At 30.6% G+C, this 22,992-nt stretch overlaps 3 protein-coding genes across 3 annotated transcripts; all 3 read right to left on the bottom strand.

Annotated features, from left to right (window-relative positions):
- Positions 1–231: 231 nt before the first annotated feature.
- LOC145753178 (clathrin heavy chain 1-like) lies at positions 232–13,293 on the bottom strand. Its single transcript, XM_082569581.1, has 33 exons — positions 13,175–13,293; positions 12,811–13,018; positions 12,561–12,710; positions 12,338–12,410; positions 11,970–12,129; positions 11,688–11,852; positions 11,110–11,283; positions 10,688–10,885; positions 9,832–9,939; positions 9,521–9,709; positions 9,194–9,376; positions 8,973–9,110; positions 8,586–8,807; positions 8,163–8,286; positions 7,776–7,921; positions 7,438–7,581; positions 7,157–7,299; positions 6,715–6,949; positions 6,241–6,363; positions 5,992–6,137; positions 5,400–5,583; positions 4,901–5,093; positions 4,506–4,663; positions 4,193–4,357; positions 3,908–4,015; positions 3,545–3,712; positions 2,949–3,098; positions 2,490–2,681; positions 2,171–2,278; positions 1,899–2,012; positions 1,479–1,700; positions 1,266–1,341; positions 232–1,102 (listed from the first exon to the last, which is right to left on the bottom strand). The coding sequence occupies exons 1-33, from the start codon at positions 13,214–13,216 to the stop codon at positions 954–956; spliced, it is 5,058 nt and encodes a 1,685-aa protein (XP_082425707.1). The 5' UTR covers positions 13,217–13,293; the 3' UTR covers positions 232–953.
- A 910-nt stretch (positions 13,294–14,203) lies between these two features.
- On the bottom strand, positions 14,204–19,185 carry LOC145753189 (aldehyde dehydrogenase, dimeric NADP-preferring-like). The gene is made up of 12 exons (XM_082569592.1): positions 19,068–19,185; positions 18,858–18,984; positions 18,198–18,429; positions 17,642–17,727; positions 17,467–17,559; positions 16,829–16,937; positions 16,533–16,644; positions 16,205–16,368; positions 15,664–15,830; positions 15,271–15,370; positions 14,858–15,000; positions 14,204–14,648 (listed from the first exon to the last, which is right to left on the bottom strand). The coding sequence occupies exons 1-12, from the start codon at positions 19,100–19,102 to the stop codon at positions 14,598–14,600; spliced, it is 1,419 nt and encodes a 472-aa protein (XP_082425718.1). The 5' UTR covers positions 19,103–19,185; the 3' UTR covers positions 14,204–14,597.
- Positions 19,186–19,504: 319 nt separating this feature from the next.
- Positions 19,505–22,747, bottom strand: LOC145750031 (delta-1-pyrroline-5-carboxylate synthase-like). Its single transcript, XM_082565946.1, has 2 exons — positions 22,710–22,747; positions 19,505–22,277 (listed from the first exon to the last, which is right to left on the bottom strand). Exon 2 carries the CDS (start codon positions 22,234–22,236, stop codon positions 19,876–19,878), a length of 2,361 nt encoding a protein of 786 aa, XP_082422072.1. The 5' UTR covers positions 22,237–22,277; positions 22,710–22,747; the 3' UTR covers positions 19,505–19,875.
- Positions 22,748–22,992: the final 245 nt, after the last annotated feature.

Below are 22,992 nucleotides of genomic sequence, written 5' to 3'. Positions count from 1 at the left end.
TATATCACGTGGATTTCTGCTTTTATTTAGTCCAGTTACTTGGCTATGTATTTAAGTTTGAAACCTATTAGGTTACAAAAAACTGATTTTGTCATGCAAATTAGTTGACAACGTTATTACTTGTATTTAAATTATTCTATTTAGTTGAATGTTAATGTATTTTTCCTTTGTATTTTGATTAGCATACAACCTAAAGTAGAAATTCCAGTCTCGACTACACAAAAATACTGATACACAATAATAATTTATTGGTGAAATTAACGCAGTGGACAGTTAGTTATTTTTGACCACAAGATATTTATTTTACAATCCAAAATTCGTGTAACGATACGGGAAAAACTAAATTTGGGTCATTATGGCCGCAATAGGTTAAAAGTGAAATAAAAGTACAGGAACTATATATGCACAATTTAAACTAAAAACAAACTAACTTTTCACGATGATTACTTTATAGATATATAGATTAACACAAAACAATATACAACATAGAGAAATTTTCATTGTTCATCAACCTACAATGCATAAATTAACATTTATTTTTTCAGGATCATAAAATTTTTTGGTTAATTTTTTAAAATGAAACAAAGTACTGTCAAGACTACGGATTTGGAAAATACAGCAGCAAAATAGATTAGGCTGGTTACTTTACAATAATACACACATTAAATCAATCTAGTTAAACAAGTACAAAAATCAACTTTGCTAAATCTAACTCTGATTACAAATTAACTTTGGGAAAAAATGCACCAAAATTTAAGGGCTAATAAAAATTGTTTTTTTATCATTGTTTATATTCTATGCTAACGAAAATAAAGCGATTGCGATTAGCTGTTCACACGGTGAAAGAGAAACTAACTTGCAGGAAATATATGGGATAGTAAAAACGGAATGAAATGAATAGAGTGTGTTTATATTCATCGATAAATATCTTTCAGTTGATTTTTGAGTGAGAATTACATTCCGAAGTTATATCCCGCTCCTGGCATCATGTTGGGCGGGGCAGCCCCAGGCATCTGCCCCGGCATTGCACCAGGCATGGGGGCTTGGCCGTAGCCTCCTTGAGGGAAGGCGGGACCCGAGGTTATCATTAGCTGCGGGTTATCTAAAAAACAAATCACATAATTAGGTCATATGGTTTTTGGTATTAACCAATTTTTAATTTTTAAGAAAAAAGACCAAAAAAAGCTTATTTAAATTGGTAAAATTGGTGTATTGGTGGACTTTATATATGTTACAAGTCTTGTTTGAATGTAGATTAAATTTACCGTAAACGATGGGGTTGTTTTCGGTTTCTGCTTCCTCTTGTTTTCTCACACTTTCAGAAGTTTCGAGTTTTGTGATCTTAAATAAAATAATTTAAAATTAACACACTAAAAATTTTAACTAAGAAATGGCGGTTTAATCAACCATAAAGCGTTATACAAAATACAACCAAATATTAATAAATTTTACTTTAAAACAAAAATATTTCTACTTACTCTTGAGGAGTATTCCCTCATTGTTTGGATAAGGAAGGGCATGGCATAATCAATAATACCATGCCTCCAGGCTTGTTCAAGTACAACGTCAGGTCTAAGGAGGTCATAGCAGGTGTAAAGGCCGGCAGAAAAACATTCGTATCTTTGTCGTTCCAAGAACCATTCCAACAACTCTTCTGCAAGCTCGGTGTCACGAGATTCTCCAGCGTATGTCATAGCGTCCTAAAAAAAAAAATACAAAAATGTTTCTATATTAAATAAAAGTATTTGAAAATTAAATTGATTTTTAATGTCAAATGTGGCTATTTTTAATGTCTATCTCTGTCTGTCTTAAAAAAAAATTTAAGTGCACATATAATTAAGTAAGTGCATTTTTTGGCAGAAAAAAAATTTAAATATTGAAATAATTTATGTTTGTACCTTGTAGAGTAGATCTTTCTTGCAGAGTTCAACAGATTGTTTCCATCTGTTATTTCCCTTGTATAAGTAAGCAGCAATTCTTCTGAACTCAATCAATTCATGTTTCTCCAAGCTCTAAAAATACAAAAAAATTATAAATTACATTTAAAAATATTACAAAATTAGTAAAAGTATCACAAAATTAATGACAAAAACTTGGATTGTTACAGATTTTAAACAAAAGTAAGCCAAGGTTGACGAAATTACATATTTTTTAAAAAACAATATTTTACCTGGGCCAATCCAATGGTGTCAAAGTTGTCATAAGCATCAATGGAGTTACGAAGTCCAGAATAATCTTCCTCTTCAATAAGCAAGTCATTTAATGCCTCGTTGATAGCCTAAACATCCAAAATAAAGTAAAAAATGTGAAATTTATACTATAAAATAGTAATTAAAAATTTACTTTTTCTGCACTTAAAAATCGAAAAACAAACAAAGAAAACTACAATAATAAATTTAAATTTACGTACGGAACACAAATAAAAAAAATTAAAAAAAAAAAACCTTGGAATAATTGTTTAAATTTTTTCAAACATATAAATACATTACCTTGTTGTTGTGATTTTGCACAGATCTAAGATAAGGTTTCACCAACGGAAGGTGTTGGACTTTTCTGAAGAAAGCAACTGCACGAGTGTGGTCCATTCTGGGTGAAAGCACGGTCAAAAGATCGTTGATCAACATGGGTTTGTATTCAAGATAATGTTGGAGGGCTTTGTAGTAAAGCTCAATGTTAGCAACCTGTGAAAAAAATGTTAAAAAGTTTTAAATGAATTTTAAAATGTTATCTAAGAGAATTTTTTTTCAGAACAGGTAATTAAATTATGCTCTTTATTGTAAATATTAATAAAGAATAATTTAAATACATTTTTTTTATTTTTTAAAGAAATAATTCAAATACACTAAATTTTTCCTTATTTAAATTTTACAACCCTTTATAGTGTTATGTTTCACTGTAATCTAGTGTGTATATATTTTATTATTTTTTTACATACAGATGCTACCTACCTTTGTAATAATGTCCTTGAATTGTCCTTCTTTCCATGCATCAGTTGGGTGGCCCATCATGGTAACAATCGCGTTATCAAATTCCTCATATTTATCATACAAGAACACCAGTTCTGCCCACAAGTGTGCCTGCTCTGCAGCTCTCAAAACCTAAAAAACAGGATTTTTGTTTTAAAACTGGTCCCGTAAAATGCACTTTAATAAATTGGTGTAAAAAATGTTAAAAACAAATACAAAATATGTCATTTTGGTGAAAGAAATTAAAATTTTTTTTGTTTTTATCTTAATCCTTGATGTGAAAAGATTGAATGCTCGACCTAAACATAAAGTAACATCAGTTACTCCGACCCAGTCTCGTGTTGCTTTTAACATTTTGGGATATTTTAAATTATAATTGCCCGATAATTAAGCTACTGATCAAGTGCTGGCTCCGCAAGAGTTAACACCGTTTATAGAGCCTTACTCAAGGTTGCTACAACATGAGAGCATTGGGGATTTAACCTAGGACTTCATGTAGAGTTGAAACTGTTCAGACCACTACATCCTGCTGCCAGCAAGTAAATCTCTTAATTTTTTCTACAAGGTAAATAATTTACCTTTGGAATGTTGACTCTGGACCAGAAAAGTTCAAGATGTTCTCTCATTTTCTGTGGTTTGTATTTAGAATACAAGATGGCAAGTTCAGTGAACATGCCCATGTGAGCTCTCTCGAGTCCCAAAGCAGCCTCCAACATGATAATCAGTTCTTCAAAGTATCCACGATCCTGAATTTAAAATAAATTAATTTTTGTATTCTGTTTTCAAAAAATGAATTTTCAAAACTTATAATGGTCTAAAAAAGGAAAAAATAAAAAAAATTTTTAAAACTTTTTAAATTAGTTTAACTTTAGATTTACACAGTTTTCAAATTTTTTTTATTATTTTTAAGTAACTACAACATCCTAAATTTCAATGCAAACCTGGTAGTAGTTGATCAGTTCTTCCAACTCATCAGCATGCACAACAATATGAAGTCCACAAATTTGAGCCAACCTGAATTCCTCTCCATCAACACAAGCAAAACAAACCTAAAATTTAAAAAAAAAATTTAATAATTTTAAAAATTAATAAAAATAAAAGAATTTGTATAATATTTAATGGAAGTTAGATCACCATAATTACATTTAATTAGAAACTAATTTTAATTTTAAAAACCTTTTAGTATTTTTTATTTATTAAGACCTAAAAAATATGGATTTTTTTACCTCTTTCCATGTTCTTGTAGAATTGGCCTTTCTGGCAGAATCAACAGCAGTTTGATATTCACCAAGATGAACCACTGTGGAGGCCAAGCGAGCAAAGTTTGAGATGTTGTTGAACAAAACTTTGGCTGCCTCGTACATTTGTTGATCAAAGCATCGATCTCCAACCTAAGTACACAAAAAAATTAAATTTTTAAATATTTAAAGAAATTGATTTATTTTTATTTTTAAAAATAAAATATTAAAAAAATTATCTTAATTTAAAAATAATAAAAATTAAAAAATTTTGAAATAAAAAATTAAAAAAATGTCAAACCTGTTGGATGTTAGCGTTGTTTGGTCCACTGATAAATTCCTCCATATCTGCCAATCTGTTGGTTTTAGCAAATGCAAACACCAGTTCAGTTTCCACGTAAGATTCTCTCGCCTTCTTGCGAGCCATCTGCAAGTATCTCACCAAGTCCTCCCAGTTTTCTAAAAATTTTAGAAAAAAAAAAAAGTTAATTTATAGTTTTTCTAATAAAATATAACCTAAAATTGTATCTTAAAATTGAGTAATAATTAATTTGTCTTATAAGGCAAATTTTAAGAAAATTTTTGTTAGTAAAAAATATAAAAATTCTTTACATCAAAATCCTATAAAAATTATATGAAATAAAGAGAAAATATACTTTTAACTTAACCATCAACATATTGTGTTAACAACTCTACCTGATTTGTTAGAGGCCTCCACAACTTCCATGTAAGCACTTGGATCATCAGCTTTAATGTAAGAATCAATTGCTTCCTTTACCATACCGGCGTTAAGTTGAGCTCTGGCAAGTTGGGACCAAACTGTTGGTTCGTTACAGCGCTCAGCAAACTCGTAAGCACGATCCAAGTTGTTGACATGTTCAATCAGGACCTAAATAAATGAATATTGATGTCAAATATAAGGGTTTTGGATTTTTTGCAGATATAAGATTTTTTCAGAATCTTAAATTTTTAAGAATATTTTTTTGGATAATTTATTTTTTATTTTTTAGAATTAAAATAAATTTTTTGAATTTTTTTAGAATTTACAATCAAAAAAAAAAGTTTTAAAATTAAACTAAAAATAAATTAATAAACTTATTGTCAATTAAATATTATATTAGTAAATTATATTATAATACTCTTGCGAAATTAAAAAAAATTTAGTTCAAAAAATACTATTTTCTTTAAAACTTACAGAAATAGCCGAAGTGTTGACGTCAAATTTATTGAAGATAGCGAAAGCTTCCTCAAACAGATTGTTCTGGATAGCAATGTTGGCGATATCAGGAGCATCGTAATTATCAAGTTGGTTGATGTAGTCCATCACTCTGGAGCTATCTGCTTTAATCGCTGTCAAGATCAACAAGTTCTGGAGGTTCCTAAAATATATTAAATAGATTTGTGAATATAATTAGAAATAAGGTTGTATTGCTTAATTTAATGGGTTAAAAGTACTGAAAGTTCTAATGTAAGGTGTTTAGTGTACAACAAGCCTGCCTAAAGTTTTATGTATAGGTTTTAAAAATCTGTCTGTTGTCTGTCTGAAAAAAAAAAATTGTCTGTTATATATTGTGCGACTTAGCAGAAGAAATAAATAGTATCATACCTTATTTAATAAAAAAATACATTTAACCTTATTATTATTACTATTTGAACTTTGAACAGGATTTTTTGACACTTTTTAACTTAATTTATTAATAAATTTATGTAGCATTTTAAATTTTTTTGCTATGTTTAGAAATACACAATAATCAATAAAAAATCATATTTATAAATGAAGTATTTACCTGTGGTCAGAAAACATGGAGTTGTCCAACACAATTTTCTCCAAGAGTTCAATGAGTTCGTTGGGAAGATCAGCAGCCATGAAAGCTTTCACAGCAACTGAGATTTCATCCGGATCTTGGGCTTCTCCTAAAGCAGTTTGGACAACCTAGAAAAAAAAATTATGATAAAAAAACGAAAAAAATTTAATACACCAAGTATTACTTCAAAAATTATAAAACTTGGTAAAAATTAATAAAACTTGTACCAACCTGGTCAATAAGTTGTCTTCTGAATTGGTTTTGATCTTCCAGCACCTTCCCCCACAATTCCACATCCTTTCTACGAACCAAATATCTTGCTTCCGATTTAAACAACGAGTTTTCATTGCACAGCTAAAAAAAGAAATTAAATAACCTATTAAAGATTTATATAACGGAAAATTTTTTTTTTTTTTAGTTTACGTTATCAAAATTCAGAATAGCTTTTGAAATTTAGGCTAATTTTTTTTTGCCTGTTCGGTAAAGCTTACACAGTGGGTAAAGCTTCTTACAATTAATTAACAATTGTTATACAATATGGTACAATTTCAAAATGCAACACAAGACAGCAAGTGTTATAAAAAAACAAAGATCCTGACTTGGACCTACTTATTGCTCTAAATATGTGACCACATTTTTAGCATATCCATTTTTAAATGTTATTCGTCCCTTGATAGTTGCTTTCACAAAAAAAAAATATTTTACCTGAATAAGTTCATCATCACACAAGCCTCTCTCGTAACAAACACAAGCCATGTGGGGATCTCTCTTCTCACAATATTTTCCAACCACTTTGCTGTCGTAGAATGGATTCTCTCGCAAGAACCTCTCCGGATTGTTGTTGGAATCGATGTAGATCTTAGCAAGTGCATTGTGGGTAGCTGGCTCCTCCGAACCCTCGTGAACGCGAGATTCCAACCACGGAAGCAGCAATTTCAATCTAAGATAGAACATTAATAAAAAAGAGGTTAAAAATTGGAAAATTAATGGATAAAAATTAGAAAGTCAAAAAACTGTAAAATTTAAGAGAAAAAATTAAATAAAATTAAATAGATAACAAACACTAAATTCTAGTAAAATTGTTTTCATAATATTTGTTTTTTACTAAAACTGCTTTAATTAAAAAAAGATTTTTAGAAATTTTTACCTGTTTCTCTTCTCCACTTCTTCCACGAGTTCGTCAGTGGAAAACTGACCTCTCACCACCATTATGAGGTTCTTGATTGTGTCCTCCTGACAATCCACATCCAACAGTCCTCCAACAACAACTGGGAGTCGAGAGGGGTTCACCTAAGTTGAAGAAAATTTACAAATATATAAAAAAAATTTTTAAATATTTTTTTTGGTTTCATGAGAAAAAACATTTTAACTTTAAAGGGTAAAATCGAACAATTCGATCTACAAAAAAATTTAAAATTATTTTCTTACCTTTTGCACGTAGACCTCGATGTACTTTGGAGTGTTGTTGCGATACAGATAAAGAACAAGATCGTGAACGAAATCAAATCGATCGCAAACAATAATCAGTGGAAGTTGATCCGTCAATTTTGCCTCCTTCAAGAAATTCTTCACCTAAAAAACAATTAAAATCAACTAATTAAAACATATAAACATGTACAATATTGATTAGTTTTAGTTAGATATTAAAATTAAAAGTCTTCTTTATTTATAGAAATTTTCAATATATTAATTGAGATTTCACATAGTTCTGAAAAATTCAGATATTATTGAAAAAAAAATTCAATAAAATCAATAAAGTAACAAACCTTGTCTGGATCATAACAGTTACTCTCTCTACAAATCCTTTCAACTTCTTTGATCTGACCAGTTTTGCACGCAGCTTGGATGTACTTGAAGTGGACGTCTGCCTCTTGGCTAAAGTTGACGATCGAGCCAAGGAAATAAAACAAACCTAAAAAATAGGAAAAGATAAGATACCATGGTACATAGTAAGTTTAAGAGTTTAAATACCCAGATTTAGGTATGGCTAAATCAGTTAAGTTTTTAACAATAAAATTACCTTGGCAACTCTATTGTTTATACAATTCAACCAGTAGCTATGCCAAATACTATAGCAATATTTAAATTACAAAAGATGAGTAAATTATTAATTGAATAAAAGAGTTTTTTATTGTTTTTTTTTGAATACGAACCTTCATAACTCTTGAAAGATTCGAAGAGTTCGATCAATTTTTCTGGGGTAAGTTGTTCGTGATATTTGGTCGCAACTTGAACACAAATCTGAAGGTTTTGGCGAATGTTTGCTGTCAACATTGCCTAAAAGAAAACAAAAGATGATTAAATTTTGTGAAAAATTAACAAAAGAAAAACATCCAAAACTTTTAATAAAAAAATAAAACACAATATTTTCTGGAAGTCAAGTAAATATGAACTTAAATACCTTTAAAAGTACTATACATTGGTTTTTCGTTAAATAAAATATAAAAACTTGTGTAAATTATCTGATTATTTCATTAAAATTAATTTTTTTTCAACATTTTAAAGCCTTAACTTAAGATTACAAATAAAATGCAATTTCTACATTAAAAATTTTCCAGAAATAACTAAATATTTACCTTCAAGCATTCCAATGAGTCCTCCACCGACAAACTCCCAAAATAGTTGACCAACCACTCAGGGTTGAGCAGATGAGTATGGATGATCGCTCTCTTGATGTCGTAAAGATCAACAAAGTGTTCCAAGGCTCGTTGTAGAAGGCCAGCTTTCTCGCATAATTGGGCAACATGGGCGCGGTCATAATGAGTGAACATTTGGTTGCCCATGATCGCATCTGCCACCTAGAATAACACATTTTATCAAAAAAATATTTCAGTAGCTAAAATGTCATGAAAACCTTAAAGATCCAAAAAATTGTTAAATTTAAAGTTTCAAATTTTAAGCATTACAATTTTTTTGTAAAATTACCTTTTGAATAAAAATTGTTAAAAATTTGAATATTTTACCTGTGGTGCATGCATGAGATTCATCTCCAGCAAACGAGTTTGAAGGGCTCCTTCTGCTGGCCGGTTGTTCTTCAAAGCGTCCAAAAGGAAAGCTGTACATTGTTGGATCAGGTTTTGTTCCATAAACACATCAACAATCTGCACAAAATTATTTGGTTATTGTTAAAAACTATTTTTTTTTTGAAAAAAAAATAAAACAAAATAAATTTTTTTATGATTACCTGGGCCACATCAGCGAGTGGTTCGTCATCCTGCACCAGCATCATCGCAAACTGTTTCCCTGTCTCCGGATTAACTCTCATCACGTTCCTGAGGAGGAAGATGTAGTCAGGAGTGTGTCCGACCTTCTTGGCATACAACACAATCTTCTGGAACTGCCCCGTCTCTGCAAGACACATGATCACCTAGAAGAAATAATTAAACAAGAGTTAAAGGTAAAAATTAAAAAAGAAATAAAAAAAAACTGGTGTTAAAAAATGTTTTATTTTAAAAAAAGAGAGTGCAATCTCCAAATTTACATTAAAATTTAAAAAATTTCTACTACTTACCTTGTTGGCAACATTGGCTCGGAGGTAGATCGAGAGAGCCATGTTTGCATCCACCGACTTCACAAGATCACCGAGCTCTTCTGAGGACTCCAATTTCTCTTCTTTCAACCACTTCTCCATCAATTGCTTTCGTCCTTGTTGAAGCACAGGTCGACATAATTCCAACGACTCTAACTTGTTCAATTTGCCCTAAAATTTAAGAAATAAATATTAGCAATTTTTTATTAAATTCACAGTTAAATCATGTATTAGCTATTGCATTTTGCCGATGCCAAAAAGTTAAAAATTTTGATGTTGTAAATTTAACAAACCTGATCGAGTAAAATTCCAAAATATTGCAACAGCGGGGGTGAACTTTGCCCCGGTTGAACTGGGACCGACAGAAACTTCTGGATGGTTTGGGAAGTTCGAAGAATTCCCTAAAAACAAAAAAATTTATTATGACATATATAAACTCAATCTACAATACTAAAAAAATTAGTTTCAGCACAGGGCAATAATTATGCCTTATTCAGGCAAAATAAAGCTATGTGTTCCCATAACATATGTTCGTTTGTGACAAAAAATAATAAATTTTTCTTTATTTAAAGTGCTACGAAAGTAAATTAATATTAAGCGATAATGTTTAAACATGGATAAATTATTGTCACAGGGCAATTAAATAGACCAACAAAGAAATCCAATTTATTGATAGTAGTACCTATTAACAGCAACAAATTTATTGATTTATTTAAAAGGCAAATCAATATATTTCCTTTTTAAATTTAGTCAAGAATTTTAAAACCGTTCAATAACCATGGTGGTAATGTTATGTCATATGTTTAGATAAGAATAAATTCAATGCTGAATGAAAAGTAAATAAGATGCCGGTGGTAGTATTCGGCACTGTCGGCTCGACTAACAAAGTTAATTATTAAACTAGGTTGGTTCATTAAGTCATTCTAATAAATAAGTACTTATATGGTCCTTTAAATCACCTACAATTTAAAATCAAAACTAAATATAAAGAATATAAAATTAGGGTTAATTTAAACAGAATGGTTGAACAACAATTATGTAATGATACAAAAAAATAAATATTTGTAACATAACTCATTTACAAAACACTTTTTGTAATTCAAGTATTTAACTAAATACACAGAATTTGCAATAAAATTTTGCTTTTACCTTTGGTGCATTTGCTGCAACTTTAGCCGCCTCGGCATAGTTTCCCTGAGCAAAGAGAGTGTTAAACTTCCTCGAAAACAACTCCTCAGCACCGGCAAGATTGTTACGGACAGCAAACCTCAAAGCAAGATCAGGGTTTTGAAGGGTGTTGGTAATGTAAGGCACAACATTGGCCTCATCAACTGACACTGAGAGAACCTTAAAAAATGGAAAATTTTGTCTCTAATTAAGAGTAGTTGCAATCATGCAAAGTTACCACTTTTATTAAAATTTTGTCAATAAAATCCTTAAACTCAACAATTTAGCTAAGGTAAAATTAACATCAACAACATTTCAATTTTTGATTTGTCATTAACTTATAAATCAGGGAGTTAAAAGATGCTTTTGCAGCCCAGTCTATAAATAGATTTTTTAGTTATTACCTGTCCCTTCCTGTTTACACCAAGCAGACCACTTGTAGCTTCATGTGGAGCAGTAACAAAGATGGTGTCGGCACTGATTCGATTCATGAAGATGCACACTGCTGTTTCCAGATCATACATGTGGATGTAACCATACTTTGTGACCACAAACACCACACTGTTCTTTGGCGAAACCTAGAATTAAACAAAAAGGAAAAGTGTTTATAATTTGAGTTAAAAAGTTCCCTTTAAATAGTTACATACCAAAATTGATTTTTGGTTTAAATTTGTTGAAGTGATTATTGTAATTAAAGGAAATCTAGCCAATGAATTTTATTCTTACGAATTCAAGTAAAAATCAATAATGTAAGGATTACATCACGAACAAAAACAATAAAAATTACTCCAATTCAAAGGCCCACTGGGAAATCACAAAGTTAAAAATCGTGCTGCGCTGAAACAGGAAGCACTTAAAATGGAAATGCACAAATAACAAAATCACACAAAAAAGGGAATACAATACAATACAGTTAGTCAGTAAATGCAGGCATAAAAGACTTATACATTGAATGTATCCAATATATAAACTTTCTACCAACCTGCATAGCCACTGGAAAGTCATTGGATGCTTCAGCTGGGAAGAAAACATCAACATTTTTCTTGGCAAATGGTTGGTTTCCTGCAGCTGGGGTTCCTACTTCAATGATATGAAGTTTACCTCCTTGTGGTCCCCGTACAGCAAAGCAAAACAAAGTAGACTCTTCCTGTATATAACAATAACAAAATGGGTTAAAAGGATCAAAAAGGTGAAAAAAAATTTGAAGTTGAATTTTTTAAACTTAAAGTTTCAAGATTAACAAATTTTTGTTATTCTTTTTTACCTTGTTTCCTTCCAGTTTGAGTTGGGCAAAAGATGCTGCATGACCCTCAATTGGTTGACTTACTCTTCTTTCTACAGAATAAAGTTGCATTGCTCCTACAACACGATTTGGTCCAGCTGAAATCCCAACCAAGAGCAGCCATTTCTGATTGGCGTCAGTTCTACAATGTCAGGAATTTATTAAGATTAAATTGAATTGAAAATTATCAAAAACAAAAAAAAACATTTGGTTGTATATATCTTTTAAGTAGAAAAGAAAGCTACATATAAGTTAGATTTTTACATTTATTTTATGCAAGTCTACAACGTCATATAAAAGGTTTTTTAAAATAAATGATATGATACAAAGAATGAAATACAGTCACAAACCTGTAATTAATAATTTGGCAATTTGCTAAGCTTGGATGTTTGTCAAACATCTTAACTGGTTGTTGAGAATCACCTACAAAATAAATCACAAAAATATTTAGATCCCCACTACATGGTTATAGCAATAATTTTTTATAAAGCTGTGCAAATGAATCAGAATTCACCAAATTTAAAATCATAAAACAAAAGAAAATTTTTTATTAAAATTTACTCCGAAACTTACCTTCCATGCTCCAATGATAAACAGAAGTTTCTGTCACCAATCCAATCATATTTGTTGAGATCCACTTCCAAAAAACGACATCTTCTGTCATTGTGTGTGCCTTTAATTTCGATTTCATTTCCATATTAAAAATTTGGAGTGTTCTGCCAGCTATATTAAATAAAAAAAATATTGTTAAGCATAAAAATATTTACAAGTAAAAATTCTACAACAGAGTGAAAAAGGGCAAACAAAAACAAATAAATTTTACCTTTTAGAGCGATCACTTTACTCGCTGGGTTCATAATTGCTGACTCAGCAGAAATTGGTCTTCGAATTGGATTTGCTGAATCGGCAAGATCAATAATCACAACTTGGGCTTGATCGGCAACTTTTTCTCTTACACAAATGTATTTGTCGGACTCCATGGTCAGAGTCGAAAACCCAATATTGGCAGCATTGATACCAATGTTTTGAAGCTAAAAGACAAAACAACAAACAAATTGAAGTTTGGGTCAATCTAAATTAATTAAAGGTTGCTATGACATTAACAATAAATAAACTTTTTTAGGTACATAAAGACAGCTACTGAGACTGACTAGTTTGAAAATATTGACTAAGTTAAATTTATTTACCTGTAGATGCTCCTGAAACTTGATTGGTAAGTTGGCAGCCATAATTAAATTTTAACTTCTCCTTTTTACTGTTAAAATGTTTTCAGATATTCAGATATTAGGTTATTATTTGGGTATCTGAAGAATAAAATTTCATATTTTAATAAAAATAGAAAATATATTATGTATTAACTATTGTGAAGCAACCCGACATTTGCTACTAAAAGTCGATCGTGTTTTGTGATTAGTCACTGCTTTTTAATGAATTTTTTTAACTATCGCCTTTCGTTTTACGTATTTAATAAAGTTATAAACATCCTAGAAAGTGAGTATTTTGTGAAATTTAAAACGAAATACTATAGTGATTTTAACGAACGTTTAAACGCACAAAACCATAACAAATTAACATTTTTTACAGAACTAAGACATTGAACCACTCTCTGACTCTTTCAGTTTTTAGGCGTGAAACGTCACAAGCCGGGTAAGAACTATGACGTCACTTATATGATTTCTATAGACAACATATTTTCAAGATTTTAAAAATGAATCAAAGCCTAAATACAGTTCTATTCATTCTAACAATATTTTAAATAGTGTTATAATTAAGGTTGAATATATAATATATTGTATTTTTAAGTTGTTATTTATATAGGTGGATTTCGTAACACAACGTTTTGAAATTTTTCTTGATCATGTGACTTTTTTTGAGTAATAAAACGCCAGCAGCGATACACAATCATGCGTAAAAAATGTTTTTTAATTCGTGGTATGTGATATCTATAGTATTGCAAATGTTTAAATTTATCGACAATTTACTTAATTTATTAACAATATAGTTTTATTAGTATTAGTGATAACACAAATGTCTTAAAATTTATCATAATGTAGTCTAGTCGGAGACCCCGCAGATACCACATAAGGTCCAAGGTTCGATTCTTACCGAACACTCTAAACAGTACCAATTTATTTCCACGTTTATTATGGTATGAAAAATATTTAAAGCAACTTTGTTACTTTAAATCTGTTATTTTTTAGACAAGTACCACCTCCTAAGTTAGGGATAAATTTATTCTAAAAATTACACTTTTTTCATGATATTTTAATTAGCAAGCTTTTAAAGCTAAGTTTTAAAACAAATAAAAACTGGATATGCCTACATTTAATATTTACAATAACTTTGTTATTTAAACAGGGTAAAATATCTAGCAAATATAAAGAATTACAGTAAATTAATAATTATATAATGTGTTCGACAACATTTAAACATCAAGGTAGTTGCTCGATGAGGTGTGATTCAAAAAGTTTGCCAACAAAAAAATACTTTTGTTAATTAGTAAGGAACATAAAATCGCATAAAATTAAATAGCACTTAATAAACACATGCAAAAAATTAATATGAAGATTGTTTAATCAGTTTAAGCACAGTAACATCAACAAATAAGGTTTACAAAATAGTACAGTATCCCCCTTTCTTTTCCTCTAGCAGCCAACTCATCTAAAACATAAACGTTTTTATTAATTTAATTACCAAACATTTGCAACATTAGGTATTAAACAATAGACTGTGTTTTTTTTAAGCAAAGAAAAATTTTTATATTTTGTTTAAAAATTTAAAATTAAAAAAAAAAATGGTATCCCACTGTGTTTTAAGAAATTCGAATAAGCTTACTCCAAAGTGATGATGTATTAATTTCTATTACATACCATGGATAGGTTTTTTTCAGTGTAGGGAGGGTATCTTCCACTTATCAACGTTTCAAGGTTTTGTTTTCGCCAGCAAATTGGCTTCTTGTGACTGAATGAATCAAACCCAAACTTTCCAAAATAATTTCCCATGCCACTTTCACCTAATTAAATATAAAAATCATGTGGTTATAATCCAAAATATAAGTTTTTTTAAACTTGGTAATAAACACAATGTTAAAAAATAAGCATTTTGAATTACTCACTATATTTGATAAACATAAAAAATTTGCTTTAGAATTTTTTGATCCTTTTTTTATTTTAATTTATTTTTTTAATTGACCGATGTAATGACATTATGAATTCTATAACCCTCTATTAAATGTTATTACGGCAGTGGAAATATATATTCTATTTCTTTTTAATATTCTTACCAACTCCACCAAAGGGAAGGGTGTATCCTGCTGCATGCATGAGAACATCATTTACTGTAACACCACCAGACGAGGTTTCCGATAAAAACTGATTGACAACCTTAATAAAAAATAACAAAAATATCAGTATTCCCAATAACTATATTAAAAAAAGATCAAATTTTTTTTAATTTGAAATGGTTAGATCTCATGCTGTAGCGCCTTGAGTAAGGCGCTATAAACGGTATAAACTCCTGCTGAGCCAGCACTTTAATCAGCAGCATAATTACCGGGCAATTATAGTTATGTTACTCTATGTTTAAGTCACGCATTCGACTTTCCCACATCGAGGATAAAGATATATACAGAAAAAAAAAAAAAAATGTTACTACATTTTAGTTTACAAAAAAATACCATGTTATTATTTGCGAACACGTATAAAGCTAGTGGCTTATCTGATTTATTAATCATCTGAATAGCCTCGACAGGACTAGATACAGTTATTATCGGCAGTATTGGTGCAAATAACTCTCCTTGCATTATACTATCTGATGTGAGAACATCACGATACACGGTAGGAGCTATTAAAACAAATTAAGTGATTTTGGGTGGAGCTAAACTTAAATTTATAAATAAAATATAAAAATGTACTGCTTAACCGAACAAAACTAGTTTTTTTTCATTAGTTGCCTGCCCTCTGGGCCACATTTACTCATTTGCCCAGTTAAATTGCTAATTGCTTGTCATTACATGGTTAAACAAACTTTGCTATGCTCTTGTTTTACGAATGGCAGCCCTTTTTAGTATTTTGGACATTACACACCTTATTTATAAAGCTTAAATATATTTTAAGTTTTTAAAGTGTAAAGGATAAATTCACAGGGTAATTATATGGTTAATAAATAAATAAAAACACGTGTTTAATTTGTTAAAAAAAACAAAAAAGTTGCTTTACCGATATATCTTTGCTCAGGAATTTTCTGGCCTCCACACACCAGCTTGTGTGATGGCATTGCATCCAGAACTTTTGAAATTCTTTCAAAGTTTCTGTCATTTATTATCCTTGCAAAATCTTCCGATTGTGAAGGATCCTTTCCGTAAAATTCCTTTATTACATCCCTGAAATAGAACAAAAGTAATTTAATATTAGTATTGATAACAATTTTGAAAATACTTTAGTAGGCTATTTAACTTAAATAAATAAAATAAAAAATCCGTCTTAGTATGGTTGGGGTTTTAAATGTGGCATCACATAAAATGTATATTTTTGTTAATATCAGTACTGTATTTTTTGAACAAGTTGATCCACAACATCTTCATGACATAGAATATAATCTGGTGCTGTGCAAGTTTGCCCAGCATTGGCAAATTTGCCCCATGCTATTCTTCGGCAAACTGAAAATTAAAAAAATTTAATTTATAACTTAAAAAACAAAATTTTGCCAAATTACAATATTTTAAAACATTTTGATAACTTTTTGATTACTTTTTTTGCTAATTGAATACTTTGATTTAGATAAAACTTTAGACTTTATCAATTTAAAGTTAAATTAATTTTTATCAACCATAAAAAACCTACCAATATTAATGTCTGAATCTTTGTGCACGTAAACAGGTGACTTCCCACCAAGTTCAAGGATAACTGGGGTCAAGTGCTTGGCAGCAGCCGCCATTACAATCTTACCAACCTAAAATATAGGATAATAAATAATTATTTAATATACCAATATAACTAATTTACCATAAATGAATCAGCAGGTCAATGTTCAGATAAAATCACTAGACTTATATGATTAAAATTAACAATACAGGTATGCTAATTAAATGCTTTTAATTGAATATTTTATTTAAAAAAAATAAATTCGATAATAAATTTGCAAGGTTGAATAATAGGCTATTAGCTTTTCATTGTTTAAATATTTGTTCATAAAAGAAGTTAAACAAAAAAAGTTTTAACTTGACTTTAATAAAATTTGCTGACAGTGAACAAAATATATTTGCATTATTTTATTCGACTTATTACACTTTAAAAATAAACTATTGTGAAATAATTGTAATTTCAAGCCGGATTTTTATAACCACAAATGTAAATTATTTTAAATGTTAACTAAATATATTATACAAAGTTTTTTTACAAGGAATTTTAATTTTAGAAATATTAGTTAATAAATATTAAATCCTTGGTTTGGTGTTTTATAAATATCGAACACTACTTACATATCCACTTCCGGTGTATAAAATTAGATTGAACTTTTGTTCGAGAAGCAAAGTAGTTTCCTGTATTCCACCACAATACACGGAATAACATTCCTGTTTAACAAAAGCAACGATGATTAATACAAACTATCACATACTTTAAATGGTTTAATAATATTGTTTTTTAATAACAAACCTCATCTAAATACTTTGGTATCAGTTCCGAAATAATTTGAGCAGTACAAGCACCAATTTCAGAAGGTTTGATAATGCATGCATTTCCTTAAGAATACAAAAAATTAAAAAACTTTTTTTTATTATATGCTACAATATTATAAATATCATTTAAAATAAAATAAAACCTGTTGCAACTAAATATTTTTAGTTTCTGTTATCTTTTGAATGGTAAGTTTATTAAATTTTTTTTGCATTAACTCCAGTAACATGTTAATGTAAATCAATGATAAAAAGAAATTGGTTGAAAAAATATGGGATCCTGTATGTTGTCCGGTTCTAGATAAAACAACGTGCCGCTTACCATAGGAGAGAACACCCCTGAACCGTAATCTTTAGGAGATAATTCTCTCGCAGCATAATCCAGATGAGGGAACTTGGGAGAGCCAGAGTGTAATTATGTTTTGTCTAAAACCGGACAACAAACGTGACCCAAAATATGTTATGAATTTTATTTCTTCACAAAATCCAATACTATGACATTGATTTTAAATGTACTTATTAATTATTGATATTACCTGCAGCAATAGCTGTACACAGTGGCTTTAAGGTGAGCATATAAGGGTAGTTCCAGGCAGCCATAACAAGCATAACACCTAATGGTTCTGGGACCATGTACATTGTATCAACCATTTGTAACATAGATTTCGAAACATATTCTGGTTTCATCCATGACTCCAGGTTTTTTATTGCAAAAACAATTTCATTTTTTATTGTCACCAACTCCATTAGTGTTGCTTCAAAATTATGCTGTAAATTATCGTAAATAATATAAATTTTTTTATATATATTCGAGATATTATATTAATTGCCAATAAATAAGCTGCTGATTGAGTTTAGGCTCAGCAAAAGTTAATACCGTTTGTAGCGCCTTACTTAAGGACACTACAGCATAAGAGCTGAGGGGATCGTACCCAAGACCTCAATGAGTGAAGCCAAGTGTTCTGACTACTACACCACGCTGCCAGTATTTACTTGTAGTAAACAATATATATTTTTAATAAAAATAAATTACTAATATATTAAATTTACATATAGTTAATTTTAGTTTAGCAATTGAGTCTCAAGATGTATGTATTAGTTAAATATATAATGCAACACTATTTAAAAAAATAATTGATTTGTTTATGATAACAAACTAATTTTAATAATTTTAAATCTGTCAATTAACAAAATACTTTTTTAAAATCCTTGTGCACAGCCTTAGCCAATGCATTTTGATTTTCATTAACCAGATCAAAAAGTCGATTTAACTGTTTCAGCCTCCACTGTAGAGGTTTTGTTCTTCCAGATGCATAAGCATTTCTTAACATAAATAAAACAGTTGGTTAAAATACTTTAACAAATTTTTGTGTGACAATAATCATAAATTATTATATATATATTACCTGGCTATTGTAACTAACGACTCTGCTTTATTCATTTTTTTAATTTGATTTTCAGTCACAAATTTTGTGCCTACTAAAAAATAAGTTACCCTATATTTAAAATAAAAATCATATAAACTACAAAACTAAAACGTATTTAAAACATAGAAAGAAGTAACATCTTGAAGCTTCTAAATTAATATAAATTATGGATTAACACGCCAAAGTAAATAGTTTTAACAGAAAAAAATGCTGAGCTTGCATGACATCGCAAATATTATTTTTCCATAGCACATGAAGAGAATGGTTTGGGGTAATTCTCTTATAAGCAACTCCTAATAAACGTGGTTGTCGTATTATAATAATTTTCGAAAAAAAAAAACTTTTTAAGCTAACAAATCTGTTACCTTTCTAACTAAAACTATAGTAGCAGAATGTTTTTTTAAACTTAACTTGTATTGATACAATTAAAACAGTTTTGTAAATGAAAAGTTTGCTTCAAAAGTTGTGTATTTAGCTAAACTAAAACGAAATTCGAAAACAAAGTGCAAAAATCCTAAAAAAAATAATTGTTATTTTTTTAATATTCACCAAAACATACTACTATTACCAAAAGCATAAAATAATTAACCCAAAATGTTTAGCAAATGTTTTATACACACCTAATGTTTATACCAGCGCTTTATAACAGTTAAAAAAAACATAATTTTTATATGCAGCACCACAGTTGTTTTTTTATATAAAAAAAAGGAATTGACATGGGAAAATAAATAAAGCTCTTAAACAAATGCAGGAAAAAAATTAAAAAACAGTAACCAAAGCAATATAATTAAAGTGCAGATGCAGGCAGCAGCAAGTCTTTAAAATCGAAGTTCCTAGGCCCATCTTTCTGGAAATCCTGTACAGTGTGCCCATCTCCTCTTACCACCCACTTGTATGACAACAAACCCTCGGCTCCTACTGGACCTCGAGCATGAATTCTGGTCGTGCTGATCCCTACTTCAGCTCCTAATCCCATGCGTTGTCCATCAGCAAATCGAGTACTAAGATTATGGAACACACAAGCACTGTCAACGCCAGCGAGAAATTTTTCGGCGGTTTCATCGTTGTTTGTTACAATTGTATCTGTGTGACTACTTCCATACTTTAAAATATGCTGAATTGCATCGTCAACATTGTCAACTACCTCAATACAACATTCTAAGGACGAGTATTCGTGTTTAAGTGATACAGCATGTGATGGAGGAAATAACAACCGTGATGCAAGTTTTGGTCCCAAGTGGATCTTGACACCTTCTATTTGTAAGATATTATTGATTTCTTTAAACACAGAAGAATGTAACAAATCCTCATGGATTAGCAATGTCTCAAGAGCATTACATGCTGCTGGATAGTTGCATTTAGAATCGCGGACAACTTTTTGTGCCATTTCAACAGAGCAATCTCGATCCACATACACATGACATATTCCTTCACTGTGGCCTAACACAGGAACTGCAGATCCTGATGCAAGGTTTTGAATGCTTCTAATCATATCTGAGGACCCTCTAGGAATAATAAGGTCAATCCCTTCATGTGCATTTTTAATAAGATTTGATATATTTTCTCTGGACTCAATAAGCTGTACAGCATTTGCACAGTCGTATAATGCTAAAGATTCTTGTACAATTTTATAAAGATATCGATTTGTGTGTTTGCTTTCTGTTCCTCCCTTCAACACTAACCCATTTCCAGTAGCAATTGCCAATGATACAATCTGAGGAAGGCAGTCCGGCCTTGATTCAAAAATTATTAAAAGCACTCCAATTGGCACACTTATCTGTTCCGCAACAAGATCCAAAGCTAGCTGTCTTCTGGCCAAAACCTGTCCAATTAAACTTGAGCTTCTTTCAGCAACCTGTCTTACACCATCTGCTAGCTCATGTAATCGTCCTGGAGATAGTATTAGTCTGTCAAATAACGATTGTTGAAGATTTCCCAGTTTTTTTGCTTCCACCACATCAAGTTGATTTGCTGATATAATTTGAGATTCCTGTTTTTCTAATTGATCTGCAAGATGATTCAAAATAGACTTTCTTTGAGAAGATGAAAGCTGTTGGAGGTGTAAGCTTCCTTGTTTTGCGTCCTTTGCTTGCATCACAGATTTACTCGAATCAGTTGTAGCAGCCTCAGTAAAAAATGTTCCAATATTTCTTCCAGCAATTATATCCAACAACACTGGGCCTTCATTTGTGCACCCATTACAAATAACAACATTAGTTCCATGCTTTAAAGACCAAACAGCAGCTTGAACCTTTGAATCCATTCCTCCAAGTCCAACTGATGATTTCTCACCAAATTCAATACCTTTAGTGTTGTCCAATAATGAAAAAGTATGAATAATTTCTGACTTCTCAGACCCAGGTGGGGCTGTATACAATCCATTTACATTGGACATTAAAATAAGAAGATCGGTGTTAGTTTGTACCGCAAGTCTCGCCGCCAAACTGTCATTATCAGTTATAGAAATTACATCATTAGCATCAACATTAGGGTTATTTAATGGTATAACCGCATCGTTGGTATTAATAATGGGTATGATTGATAGTGCAAGTAAGTTGTTAAGAGTTGACTGTAAAAAGCTTTGATGCTCCTTGTCCAAGTCCCGATTTGATATTAATACTTGAGCAGTTGATATTCCATATTGTGCAAACATGGATTCATATAAAGACATCAGACCGCTCTGTCCAGCTGCAGCACAAGCCCTGGAATCCACAGGTTGTTTCTTCAACTCCATTTTATCACCATCCTTCTTAAAGCCTCTTATAGTGTCCCGGACACTTTTATTCATCAACAGTTCACGGCCCAATCTCTGACGTCCAAATGCAACAGCACCACTTGTGACTAACATAACTTCTCGACCTTCGGCATGCATCTCTGCAACTTGTTCTACGATGGAAGCAAGTCGGCCAAGCGCAATACCACCTTGATCACTTCTCGTAAGAACAGCACTTCCCATTTTCACCACCACTCTTTGTGCCTTTTTAAGATCATCTCGCAATAAAAATGATTGCTTGGTTTTTAACACGGTACCAATTTTGTCTCGAGTGGCAAGTTGACTGTCTTTTGATTTAGATGCTGTTGATTTGAAACGACCTTGACGTTTCGCAAAATGAAATATTTGTTGGCGAAAGAATAAGGCAGACTTCATTTTGATATTAACTTATTTTCATAAATTTAACATCTAAATATCTATTAAAAAAAACATTGTTTAGTAAAAGTTAAAACAGGTCGCGTGTTTTTTTTTTGTATATATCTTTATCCTCGATGTGGGAAAGTCGAATGCGCGACTTAAACATAGAGTAACATAAGTTACTCCGACCCAGTCTCGAGTTGCCTGTGGCAGTTTGGGATATTATAGAGACTATAATTGCCCGGTAATTATGCTGCTGTTTAAGTGCTAGCTCAGCAGGAGTTTGTACCGTTTATAGCGCCTTACTCAAGGGCGCTACAGCATGAGATCACTGGGGGTTGAACCCACGACCTCATGTGTTGTGTAGCAAGAGTTCTTACCACTACACCACGCTCCCGGTTTTAAATACCGAACTCTTAAAAATATGAAATCATCTAGATAACTGTAGCTGTATTCACAAAACAAAGCTTGAAACAATAACATTGATTTACCTCCTCAGGGTATATCAAAAAATCCAAAAACTATTTTTATCTGTTTAGTCGTTCACTTTGTAAACAACGCAGTGTGAGAAAAATAACAACTTGTTGTGATCAGCTGATTTACACGTGTCCTAATTTTATGACGTCATAAGGCATTATTTGTGAACGGTTTGTTATCGTTGCAATATTAATATAAGAAATGCTAGTGTCATTTGTTTATTACAAAAATGGACATAATTAATAAATTTATATTTTAAAAGCGTTTAAAAACAAAAACTTTTTTTTTGTACATATC

This window comes from Corella eumyota, chromosome 1 (assembly GCF_963082875.1).
Source record: "Corella eumyota chromosome 1, kaCorEumy4.1, whole genome shotgun sequence".
NCBI lineage: Eukaryota > Metazoa > Chordata > Ascidiacea > Phlebobranchia > Corellidae > Corella > Corella eumyota.
Note: the sequence above shows the minus strand (reverse complement) of the source record. Positions and strands in the feature narration are given on the sequence as shown.

Bases quoted from the DNA above. Each gene is read 5' to 3' on its own strand.
- LOC145753178 (XM_082569581.1), bottom strand. From the start codon at position 13,216: ATGGCTGCCAACTTACCAATCAAGTTTCAGGAGCATCTACAG. The intron at 12,711-12,810 runs GTAAAATTTATT...TATTTAATATAG, and splicing joins TAAAGTGATCGCTCTAAAAG to CTGGCAGAACACTCCAAATT. The intron at 4,664-4,900 runs GTAGAGTTGTTA...TAAAATTTTTAG, and splicing joins GGAGGCCTCTAACAAATCAG to AAAACTGGGAGGACTTGGTG.
- LOC145753189 (XM_082569592.1), bottom strand. From the start codon at position 19,102: ATGAATAAAGCAGAGTCGTTAGTTACAATAGCCAG. The intron at 15,371-15,663 runs GTATTTTTTTGT...TTTTTTATTAAG, and splicing joins TGTTCGCAAATAATAACATG to GTTGTCAATCAGTTTTTATC. The intron at 14,649-14,857 runs GTATGTAATAGA...TTTATGTTTTAG, and splicing joins CTGAAAAAAACCTATCCATG to ATGAGTTGGCTGCTAGAGGA.
- LOC145750031 (XM_082565946.1), bottom strand. From the start codon at position 22,236: ATGAAGTCTGCCTTATTCTTTCGCCAACAAATATTTCATTTTGCGAAA.